General features: G+C 41.4%; 1 protein-coding gene across 1 annotated transcript in view; it reads right to left on the reverse strand.

The window, feature by feature from the left end:
• LOC101848848 overlaps positions 1–12,810 on the reverse strand; it is a gene marked incomplete in the record, with an annotated part of 27,022 nt that extends 14,212 nt beyond the window's left edge. Inside the window, 7 exon segments of the mRNA XM_005109851.3 lie at positions 35–184; positions 997–1,100; positions 2,216–2,297; positions 4,389–4,488; positions 4,984–5,165; positions 6,611–6,750; positions 10,079–12,810. Of these exon segments, the coding sequence (XP_005109908.2) occupies positions 35–184; positions 997–1,100; positions 2,216–2,297; positions 4,389–4,488; positions 4,984–5,165; positions 6,611–6,750; positions 10,079–12,408 (3,088 nt within the window).
• Positions 12,811–12,998: the final 188 nt, after the last annotated feature.

The following is a 12,998-nucleotide window of genomic DNA, read 5'->3' on the forward strand; positions in this document are numbered from 1 at the left end:
GGGGGGAGGAGTGATAATGATATACTTAACTTACTGGGTTTGTACAATTGTGTTGAGGCCTGCACAGATGTGGATTCACACATTTGGGAAGGTGAGTCTTGAGCGGGGTATTCAGGATTAGTGTGGGTCTCCTGTAGCTTCTGGGACAACAGCTCACTTCCCGGGCATTGATACTCAGCTTCACCTGGGCGTACAGTGAGATGAGAGTGGAATCCTGTTGAGAATCTAAGTGTGTGGTGCTTTCATGGTGTGTAAGGTTTGTTTCGTTGTAATGAAAGATGTCCAGGTTTGCTGCTCACTGATCATGTCAATTAGGAAAGAGACAGATAAGATTTCTAAGACATTTGACTCAACATAAGGGCTTTTAATATCTTGCTCTCCCTGATTAGAACGGAAACGAAGCAGGGGAAGATGCAAAGAAACGTATGTAGAAAACCCGAACAGACGGCTGACAAGATAATGTAACATTTTTAAGAACATTCGAACACAAAAATGAATGGAGCCAATTTCTGTTTCATCTTTGGCACTTTGTTGTGGTTTGTTGTGTAGAAATTTATGAGCGCTTTCTTGAGTCAGATGGATGCAGATGTTGAAACATTACGCTCATGATCTCAGATCCAAATTTCGATTGATAGAAAAACTGACAAAGAATTTTAATAAGATATACGCAACTTTTAGGCAAGAAAACGTAGTATTGTGTTGCAAGTGCAGTAAAACTTCTATTAAAACTAAAAACAAGTCCCAATGAGAACATTCGGTGGGTGTTGGCTGGGGTGTGTCTTAAGCTATACGTGATAACTCTTGGTAGTGGCGACGCGCCGTGGCGCTTTTGTAAGATGTTTGTATTGGCGTAACAGTATTGGGTATTATGTGATACTGATGAGTTTTATGTAGGTGTTGCATTCGCAATTAAAACCCAAATTTAATTTGCATTATGTTTCTAAGGGATATTTTCCTTTTAACCATTACTTAAAGTAACAGGATTTGTTCATTTACCTGTCATAGTGTCTTCAGCCTTCATCCTGGACTCAGACTTTTGGATCATGACGTCAGTTATAGTTCCAACCAGACAAAGAAGGCCAAGAACAAGGAACACAACTCTGCAGGAATGTTGAGAGAGATACCATGATAATAATATGTACTTTTTAAATCTTTCGTGACATTTTACTCCTTCAATATTCTCTATACTATAATTCTAGTGGTGAGTGGTTTGCTTGTGGAGAACACTGGTGTCATATCACGACGAGTACATTCGTAGTTACCTCGACACTCTCCTCAGAATACAAGAAAAAATAATCATATCTTTTTTTCACCAGTCAACCATTTCCTCTCTAAAAGAACAAAAAAGGATTTACAAAAAACCAAGTGCTTGCGAAATCGTCCAAATGTTTTCTTTTTTTTTTCTCGAGAAAATGAATCCCTTATTTCGAGACAGAATTACGCTTTTATTGGCAATCTCCCAGATTTATCGTTGACACAAGTTGTGTAGGAAGTAGAATGTGAACTATGCCGAGCCTTGGACAGTACGCTTCTCTAGAATTATAAAGTTTTATCTGCTCAGTAATTATTTTTGAGATCTTTGACGTCAAAGATATTGAGCTTCACATCATCTCAAACTTTTTTTAAAACAATTTTTTGATTATCTAAAAAACGACTCCGAATAATCTTTCGATTTTGGTCGAGCAGATAGAACATTTGATTTCTGACCTCGTGTTCTTTGTAACTCAACGCAACCAAAAGTGTCAGATAAAACTTTGTAATTCTAAGGTAGCGAGCAGTTTGAGACACATAAAATTTAGTGATAGCGTGCACAGAGTCGTTCTCTGAGTAAGACAGTTGAAGGAATGACGGAGGTGGCAGTTTCGTTGGTCCAGACGGACAGACATACAGAGAAACTGACACACAGAAAGACAGACTGTCAGATATCCACAGATAGATATTGGATATATATGAATATAATATATTTAGTATTGTTAGGTACGTAGACAGATAGGTAAGCAGAAAGACATTAGACATTAGACAGACAGACAGACAGACAGACAGACAGACAGACAGACAGACAGACAGACAGACAGACAGACAGACAGACAGACAGACAGACAGACAGATAGATAGATAGATAGATAGATAGATAGATAGATAGATAGATAGATAGATAGATAGATAGATAGATAGATAGATAGATAGATATGGAAAGTGCAGCTGGAATACTCACACAGAAGCGATGAAAAGTGAATCTTTCCATGGCTGTCTCTTGGTAATAATCTCCGACTCCGTCATTTTCATACTAAGGCGATCTGAATGTGAGAAATACAGAGTTGTGTAGTCTTTTACTTTTGATCTCGCAATTTCAATTTACTTAATGACCTGGTAAGCGTCATTTCAATTCGTTGGAAAATCTGACAGCTCCTCTGTTACCAGATTCATTAGTGAACAGTGGGTGGGGACAACTACTTTTATAATACAAACGCCCACCAATCACACACACACATGCACACACATACTCATATACACCCATACACCCATACACAAACACACACGCATACACACACACACACACACACACACACACACACACACACACACACACACACACACACACACACACACACACTCCAGCGCCGCCACCACCTCCACCACCTCCACCACCACCGCCTCCACTTTGGAAACATTTTGATTTGATTTCCATACATCGCACGAAAAAATGTTACCCTAGACGTAATGTACACCTTATTTGCTGCGCCATTCTATAGACCCTTAAGAAAACTTTTCAATTAAAGATAAAGGTAAACTTTAGTCCCCCCCCCCCCCCCCCCATACGGAACTGACTTGACGTACTGCGTATGCCTGGGATCTCCACTCCCAATGGGGCCACATTGTGGTCGCCGTGACATCCTACGCGACAGACACTTTTAAATAATTCTTAGATATGGGGATCCAGCTATACTTACTACCAGGGCTTCGTTAACTAAGTGCGGGGCCCTAGACTGTCCATGAGCCGCGGGGCAGGCCCCTCGATGACGTTGATGCTACTACTACCGCATTGTAACCCCGTACTGATGGAAAGCTATACTGTAAAACGTGATTACATGTAGGCCTACCGGTATCCATCAATAATGAGGATTAAGACGACGACAAGCGCAGAATGTTATAGTTTTCGGCCTAGCACCTAGGGGTAGTCAAAAGACAACTTCGGAAAACACATCAGCAGCAGCCACAACAACAGCAGCAGCGGTAGTATCAATATCCTTCTCATCGACATCATCAAGAACGACAACAACTGTAAAAACAACAGCAATACAAACAACAAAAAACAACAACAATTCAACAAGAGGACAATTTGTTTTGTTGAAAAACATATTTTAAACGTCGTGTTTGCAAGCGCGGGGCCCCCTGAGGTGGGGGGCCCTAGGCTACAGCCTAAACAGCCTTACGGGTAGCGCGGCCCTGCTTACTATCTTCTTGAGAGGGGGAAATATTGTCAGTGTCTTTTTAATTTAATAATAAAAATCATAAATTATAATATCAAATAACAAATAGCATAATTTGTATAGCGCATAACCCCGCTCTACAGCAAGCTCTATACTCTTTACACTATGATATTAGTATTACCCCAACAGACCATAGAACACTCAGAAAATATTCTCAGCTTCCTGGGAAGCATACTGTGCAAGCAGCTGGCTGATAAAACTCTCAAACACAAGCAAACAGACAAGATCTTTCACTGTCTATAGCTGGGTACCCGTTTCCACGTGGGGGAAGAGAGGAAAATTCGTGTAAATTGACCATGGACACAACGTCGGGCCCCGGACGGGATCGCACCCACGACCTTACGGTTGCGAATCTGAGAGCCTAATCACTAGGCTACCGATGTTATTATAATATAGATAAATTTATACAGATAGATATTTTTATTGCAGTTTCTTAATTTGTATGTGATATCGGTGGCATAATATACGCAAAGAAATATTTTGTCGAAATTCAAATTCAAAATGTTTAAAAAGCCAGACAAAATTATCTAATGTAGTAACAAGTGTTAAAAAGAACGAAACAGTTTTTCTCTCTTATGAAAAATAAATTGCTGTCTGGGGCTTAGTACGGTACATCTATGCAGCTTTTCTACGTTTTAGCTTCTCCAGTCAAAGTTTAATACCCTGGCAACCGGACCCATAATCGTGCGACTGCGGGTTCGGGGGTTCGAACGTCAACTCGGTCCAACGTTGTGTAATTCTGGAAAAGGCACGTTACACGAATTTCCCGTTAGACTCGGTCCTTACAGAGATGGACGTTAAACTTGGAGGTGCCGCCTCTTACTCGTAGTTTAGCTAATAGTGCTGATAGGGACGTTAAACCTATTCCATTTTCAAAGTTAAATACATAAACCTCACTTCCTAATTCGCGCCCAATGGAGGCCACGTCCTGGTCGGAACACCCTGAGGGGAGACACAGCTGCCAGTTGATGAAGGGAGGTCCACTCCTCTGGTACGGCTGTGGACGGGGGAGGGGTGGAAAGAAGAATTGCTAAAAGCAAACTGTAGGTCTCTATTCAGACCTTACTACGCATTTATTGGGTCTCTTATGCCGTGTGGACGCATAAGGGTCACCGTAAAGTCATGCACAAAAAACACTTTTAACTCATGTTAAGGTGGGGGGAGGGGGGAGGGGGGGGGGGAGGGGGGAGAGAGACTTTTTGTGTGAGAGTGAATGTTTGAGTACGCTCAGAAATATATTTCCTGTGAAATAAAAAGAGAAAAATAGAGAGACAGCGAGACAGACACACGAGAGAGAGAGAGAGAGAGAGAGAGAGAGAGAGAGAGAGAGAGAGAGAGAGAGAGAGAGAGAGAGAGAGAGAGAGAGAGAGGAGAGGATGGGGGTGGGGGGGGTGAAGAGACAGATAGCAAGGTAAGAGAGGCTAAAAGAGAGAAAAAGAAACAGCGAACGCAAACAAACGTACGACAACCACAACATACGCTAACAACTCACCACCTCTCCAGCCATACTGGGCACGGGAAGGTCGATGAAAAACCTGTACCTGACGAAACTTCCCCCAATGACGTAACCGGAACTTGTGCGACCTGCGATAGCCACACACTGGTCAAAGTTGCCCACCAGGTAAGTGTTCCCTTGTAGGACTCCTGTCATTGGCTTCCCCATTGCGTCAATGACTGGAATGTTGAAAAAGAGTACTCAAAAAAATAATAATAAATAGCATTTGTACAGCACATATCCCCGCTCAACAGCAGGCTCTGTGCGCTTTTAACTATGTTATTACCCCAGCAGACCATAGAACACTCCGAAACATTCTCAGCTTCCCGGGAAGCATACAGTGCAAGCAGCTGATTAAGTGCTCAAACACTAACAAACTGACAAAATCTTTCGCTGTCTATAGCCGGGTACCCATTCCCACCTGGGTGAAGTGAGGAAAATTCGTGTAATGTGCCTTTCCCAAGGACACAACGTCGGGCCTCTGACGGGATTCGAACCCACGACCTTACGGTTGCGAGTCCCAGAGCCTAACCACTAGGTCACCGACGCCACTGTTAACAACATCTATATGATAAACACCAAGCAGTCTAGCAAGCACATAGCGAAATCGGCGGGCACCCAATTTTTTTTACGATTTACAAATTTCACTATGAGTATATTATACGAACTTCAGCCAATAGCCTATCAACTGAGATTGGCAACGTTAGACAATAATGGGTTAAAAGTTTACATGAATTTTACCCCACACGACTTGGTAAAATGCATGTCCAGTTCTCTGTCTCTTAGATTTGTAGATTTATGTTTCTGTCATTGATGTTTTATTTGCATAATAATATATGTATATCAGCCGTTTTCCATTGACCAAAAAGCAATTCTGCTTCTTTTTCTCTGCCATGGTCCATTCTCTACTTCATTGCACTGTAACACTTTTTTTTTCAGAGCACTTGCATGCTACATCAAAGTGCGTAATATCTGTTGAAGAAGAAACGCTCTGACAAACGTGCCGACAATGCCACATCTGCTCGCTGTGTGCATGTTTTCGCTATGTGTGTATGTTCTTTATGTGCGTACTAGAGTGTATTATCAGAACTGATGTTTTGGTAAAAACTCTTGTGCGCTCATATGACCTTATGCAGTTGTGAACGCCGTAAAATCTCTACTAAAATTATTTTAAAAAACAAGTCTTCTTTGATGTTATGTTATAGGTTTTCGTTGATGCACACAAAGACCTTGAGTTCGATATTCGTGTAGGTAATTATCTCATCATGTATGTCCCTCTCTGTGCTACCATGCTTCACCCCACCCAGCCGGGCTGGCATTGACCGGTAACAGCGGAACAAAGCGCCTTCTTTAAGTCTGAAGTATTTCGTGTGCGTGAAACTAAGAAATCAAAACTAACAATCTCCAACACATGAAACAATGTTTAAGTTGAAAGTTCAAAAGCAGTGTAATAATAATAATAATAACATGAACTATTTCAGTCAGACTTTTATTTCATTTAGGGAAAGAAAGAAAGAAAGAAAGAATTACACAGAACCTACATTTCTTTTTTTTTTTTTTTTGCATTTGAAAGAAAAAAAAGAAAAAGAAAAGAAAAGAACAGATGAAAGAAAGAAAAACCTACAGGTCAAGGCCCATGGCTCAAAGTTGGTCAGTCCAAAGGCGACAGCCGCACGTTCGTTAGCACAGCGCTGTGATGTCTTGTAACTGGTGCTGAAGATTTGGGTCAAGGCAATTACTGCGTCCGTGACCTGAAGAACTGGCCTGTGGTGGGAAAAAGCATGCAGTTTTTTGCATCATCTCTCTCTCTTCTCTCTCTCTCTCTCTCTCTCTCTATCTCTCTCTCTCTCTCTCTCTCTCTCTCCCTCTCTTGCTCTCTCTCTCTCTCTCTCCCTCTCTCTCTCTCTCTCGCTCTCTCTCTCTCTCTCTCTCTTCTCTCTCTCTCTCTCTCTCTCTCTCTCTCTCTCTCTCTCCCTCTCTCGCTCTCTCTCTCTCGCTCTCTCTCTCGCTCTCGCTCTCTGTCTCTCGCTCTCGCTCTCTCTCTCTCGCTCTCTCTCTCTCTCTCTCTCTCTCTGCATGTATGTGTGTATGTTTATGTGAGTGTGTTGTGTGTGTGAGTGTGTGTAGGTGTATGTGAGTGTGTGTGTGTGTATGTGTGTGTGTGTGTGTGTGTGTGTGTGTGTGTGTGTGTGTGTTTGTGTTGTCGAACAGAGGACAGACCGCCTTAAACTAGATCCCCATGTATTAGATGTTATACACTATGTCATTGTAAAGTTGAAAAAAAGCGCATAGGAGGAAATGGGAAGTGGCCGTTTGTACAAGTGATTATCTTTTACATTTTTGTACATGTCGTGGTCGTTGGAGCAGGTTTAGCTACATTATAATCAAAGAGAGTGTATATATATATATATATATATATATATATATATATATAATAAAACATATCTGAGGGGGTCGAGAGACACCAAAAGAGAGAGAGAAAGAGAAGAGAGAAAAAAGGAGGGTGAAATATAGAGAGAAAGAGAGACACGGAGAGAGAGAGAGAGAGAGAGAGAGAGAGAGAGAGAGAGAGAGAGAGAGAGAGAGAGAGAGAGAGAGAGGAGGGGGGGGGGAGTTGAGCTTTCAACATTTACTTTTTAGAAAGTAGTATTACACTTTTTTCCTATTGTTCTTGAAACAACAAAAAATTAATCTAGACTTCAACAGGCTGCAATCTATTTAAGGGCAAGATGATATGCCTTGAAATCTTCCTGGGCGTTATTTTTTTATATTATTATTATTTCATCTGTATCAAATTGTTTAAGTTGTTCAAACGCTCCACGTGAGGTGCATAACGGTTAGATCATTTCGCCGTCGCAAGCAGAAAACGGATGTTCGATTCCCGTGGAGGGAGGATTTTCTCGAGTAGATACGTCTGTCTTCTTGGGCGTTCTCTGTTTGTTTGAGGACAGAAAAGCTCATCAACACAATAACTGTCATTCAGTGCAAGGAAAAAGCAAGACAAGTCGACAGACAAAAACAGAGAGAAAAAAAAGAAGCAAGATCTATACTGTGGCCCCCTCCAGCCACCCACCCTGGGACGTTGTATCCCTCTCAGCCTGAGGTGGCACTGACCGGCAAGGTCTAAGCAACCTGCCGTCTTAAAGATTTATATTTTGTTGAGCGGTATTATGTTTAACGTCCGTGGTTACATTGTAATGTTAAAGGCGGGAACTTCCCAAAAGATCGAGCCATATGAAGAATTTCTGGAAAGTGTTTATTCCTCAGGATATGGGCGTCGAACCCACAATCTCACAATTACGAGTCCGTTAGCCTAACTATTAGACTACCAACGCCACCACCTGACCTGACCTTCAATAATGTATTTATAGAGGCACCAGCCACCCATGCCCATGTGCTGTTTTAGCCTTTTTCTCCTTTCTGTGGATTGATTTGAAAACATTTCCAATTTGGTTCCATTCCCATGCACCCTGTATCCATGGTTTTCAGCCCGGAACACGTCCATTTTGTCGATCTACGATTACTATCGAGGGATTTGCGCTGGAAGGATTGAGAAAGCGAAAAAAAACCTTAGTTTTGAGCTAGATCTTAAAACATGAGATTGGCTCATGCCGAGTAGGGATTATTTAGACAAGGGGGTTTCCCAATATCCAATGCCTGTTTACCTAAACTCTCTACTGAAATAAGTCTATAAATGTTTCATTTTGATTTTTTTTTATGACACAACCTTTATCTTTATTTTTCGCCTTTGGAAGTTTTGACATTCCTTCCCGTTCACATTCAAATTCTCTTGTTCTTCCTGTTTTTATTTTTTGAACTTTACAAAATGATTATTTATTCCATTTGTCAATGTTCCTTTATTATTTTATGAGTACAATTTTAAAATTGTCAGTGCTTGAGGCAAAATCACGACCCAAGATCGTGCGTAACTAAGACGTTTATAGAATTAAACATGCAAACTGGAACTTAAACAGTCGTTTTTCTCGGATTTTGAGTTGTTGATTTTGTTTTGAATATTAAAGCCATTTTTTCCATAATTTTGGCTCTAGAACTGATATCACTCTAATATTAAAGTGAAAATATACCCAGGATAGTCCTTACAATATGATGGTACAGTAGCAAAATATCCAAATGTCCAGAAGATGATTTATTCCCATTTCTTTCAGGTTGCCTCACAAAAATAAAGTAACACAAACAAACCAAAATAAAACACACAAAAACTTCACTTCTCGCTAAGTGCGTTTCTGAGATAATATTAATATGCGATTAAAATAAGTGAGAGAAATCTAGTTTTGTCAAAAATCAAACGTATGCATCATTTGTACTGTTTCTTATTGAATCAAACATCTGCAAAATCAGTGTATGAAAATGCTTATCAATTTTTTTGTTTCCTTGGCTCTACCCTAACTCTAACAAATAGTCATCTTTGATTTTAAACAGCCTCAATTTCTCTGTTGTGGGTTTTCCTTTTCCTGTGTAATTAAATGTGAGGCAGCGTGGTGGAATCAGGCTCTCGTCAAAATAATCAAAGTGAAGAAACTTGCATTTTTCTGCGGGTTTGTGAAATTTAATCAAATTGTTGTTTTTGGGCTCAACACCTTTCATGCTGATTAAAGAACTAATTTCTGTGTGGGTTTTTCTGAAAAACGTTGATTAAAGGCACAAAAAAGGCAAATTTTCAGTTTCCACGGACTCTTAAGGCAAGGAAATAAGTAATCTTTGGCGGCCATTTTCTCACTAATTTTACCTCTGAAAACAGGTGACCCCCACCTCCTTCTTTCGCAAATATCTCGACTTGTATAAAAGGTAAATGGATATTTCTTCCATCCAAATAAAGAAAAGTGAACAAGCTTTAAGATGAAACCAATAACTCTACATGCCCAAAAATTGACGAGAGCCTGATTCCACTACGCTGCCTCACTAATGGTCAGAACTGTTTAACTGTTGAAGATTTAGCATGAAATAAAGTGCAATAAATTTACTTTAGAAAGTGTTTTTAATAAAAAATATTAAGTGCATATTTTATTATGCAAATTTTGACCCAAGTGAAAGTTTTTCTTCTACCGCTACACATAGCTATTCTCAAACGTACGTGACCGTGTCAGCGATGGTCTTCAACGTCTGAGCGGGCACCACTCTGGAGATGATGGAGTCGTTCTGGGCAGCCACGTTGATGAGTCCACTGACCACTGTCATCGGGTCAATCTCGATGACCTCCATTAATTTCTGTAGGACGTTCTGGAACAACACCTGACCCAGAATGATCAAGGCGGAACCAGGGTTCGGCACTACAAATTTCTGGATGACCGAGTTTGTTGGGCCTGCAACTAAAGCTTGTACTTCGGGTGCTGTGTTATTGACTGCTTCATCAGTTTCTGAATGTACAGAATCATCCTCATTCACTTTCCCCTTGGAGTTTTCTCCATTACCAGAGGAACTTGACATTTGACTTGGTAAATTTTTTAACAATTCAAAGACGTTATCGACACTGGGTATCTCGCGAGGTTTTCCGTCGGAGAACATATTAAGGATGTCCCGCTGAGCATCTCCATGTGATCCTTTATTGTCCGTGTTATTTGAAGTGTCAACGCGGTTTATCTGATCGGAAAGTTGTCTGAAAAACGGAGACGATGTCAAAATGTCAACTAATGCTCGGACGTTTCTGATCTCAGACTCAGAAATTTTCGGGATTTGTCTGAGCAGTGATTCTAGGGCTTGCCAGTTTTGAAGGAGATTGACGGATTGTGTAAGAACAAGGTTTGGCAGAGGGTACGTTAGAAACTTTTGCACGACGTTCATGGCGTTCTTCCTATATGTGGTGGTTCTGTTCTCGATATACTTCCCAATCATAGACACTGTTTTAGTCATTGATTGGTTGACGTTCTGGATTCTCTGTAAAGCTCCTCCTACAATGTCACTAAGGACATTTTGGTCGAAAATGTCAAAAGCGTTCCCAAAAGACGGGATCCTATTGAAAGAATTCTCAGAGATGACGGTTGATGGGAATAGCATTTCATCTGTAGTTATTGTAAACACGGTGCTGCTCCCGTTTGTAGCAGGCGTGGGGGGTACCCATAAAGTAGGAACCTGAGTAAACGTGTTACCGAGCTTTTCATCTCTGAAGACAAATCGCTGAAGCGTTGTTTCAAGTGTGTCCACCCACTTCTCCATCATTGCCCGCACTGGGGTCAATTCTGACCCGTTGAATGTATTCTTTATGAGGACTCGTACAGACTCTACGAAACCTTCAACTTTTTCCCTTACAGCTCGCGTGGTGTTAATCAGAATCTGAACTTGTGTTTTCAAAATGCTTTCAGCAAGCCTTTTCCGTAGATAGCTCCGAATAAAACCTGTCCCTTTCGTGACAAGGCTTGTGTTACTAAGGTCGTTAAGAATTCGGGTGAGAACTTTATCATTATTAGGACATCCCATGAATGTCATGGCAGAGTCAAGAATGACATTCGTGTGTGATGTGTCGGATTCGTTTCTCACCTCATCTTGCAACGATTCCTCCAGCGTGAGTCGGATTAAGCTACAACGGACTACTCCCTCCAGATCAGTGCTCACGGCATTCTGGCGGAAAACTTCGAACAGTTCCCCAACATCCTCTGAACTGAATGGTGTGGAAGCGTTTTTGCCCGTGTAATCTCGCACAACTTTGACAGCTTCCCTGGCGGTCTGGAGGAGGGCAGACAGCTCCGTCTCTGTGAGTGTTATTCCTGTGTCGTTCAGAGCCTTCTTCAAAATGCCCATGGCAACGTCGTCGTCAATGGCCTCATTTATATTTAGGATTTCTGATAAAGTAAATCTGTTCTGGTAGAGAAACTGACTAACTAAATCAAGCAAACTGACGGAATCTGGCAAATTTGCTGTTGTTAAGGCCGATTCGGTAAACATATCCAGATCTGACAGAATGTCTAGGAGGTCGTCTGCTCCTTTGGTCGTTTCGTCAAGGTTTCCAGACCTGAATAAATTGTCCAAAATACCCAAAAAGAACTGAACATTCTGCTGCAACCTGCCACCAGAAATTCCAGAAACTCTGCTCAGAAGGTCAGGGACGTTAAATGGTAGATTTTTTAACCCAAGGTCATTTCCTGCTTTGTTAAAATAGTTTTCAAGATCGTCCACAATGTCATTCATTTCTTTGTTTACATTAGCCATCCGTTCGTCTAGTGCTTGATCGCCCAAATCACCCACGACTTTCTTTACATCGTCTGGCAAAGCATCAATCAACTCACCACCGACATTCTTACCAGCTTCTAGAATATCGTTAAGTTTCAAGGTACCGTTGCTGCTTCGTCCATCATTGTCACTGGCATCATCCAAAATGTCTCTCAGAATGTCGATCTGTGTTAAAGCACAGGGCAAAACAACAACAGTGACAAGCATAAACGTCAGCACAAATGTTCCGTCAGGCTTCATTTCGATCAGTTTTACCGTCTCCTTTTTTCACTAGGTAAAAGTTTGTTTCAGAAGTCTTTTAAGAACTCTACTTTTGAAGTGAAAGCTGTTCAATATTTCAACTTTTAAAGTCCACAAACTGTACAACTTCTCTCCTCCACTGTTGCTACTCCGGCTTAAAATCAAGTTGTCTGTACTTTAAAATCCTTCAGTTTTGCGCCAGAGAAATACTCATCAGCACAAATTAGTCCATGGTCTTGTGAAGCATAATGTTTCCAAGAGATTCAACCAAGTCCCCAAGTAGTTACTTTCCATACGCCGCACCCACCATCTTGCTGGAGAAGCTCGCGACAGCTGAGTGCGCCAAAATGAATGTCTCTTGGTCTATAAAAGAAGGCATGTCGGCTGGAGATATCGTGCAAAAAGCGTTATGCTTAAATTCACGTTCCCACGACCGAGACGGGGAAGTCGGTGTCTTTGGGCTCTTACCCTCAGTATCCTACATTTCACACCCCACCACCCCCAGAAAGATAATCTCTCTCTCTCTCTCTCTCTCTCTCTCTCTCTCTCTCTCTCTCTCTCTCTCTCTCTCTCTCTCTCTCTCTCTCCCC

The sequence above is a fragment of the Aplysia californica genome, unplaced genomic scaffold (assembly GCF_000002075.1).
Source record: "Aplysia californica isolate F4 #8 unplaced genomic scaffold, AplCal3.0 scaffold00821, whole genome shotgun sequence".
Lineage (NCBI taxonomy): Eukaryota > Metazoa > Mollusca > Gastropoda > Aplysiida > Aplysiidae > Aplysia > Aplysia californica.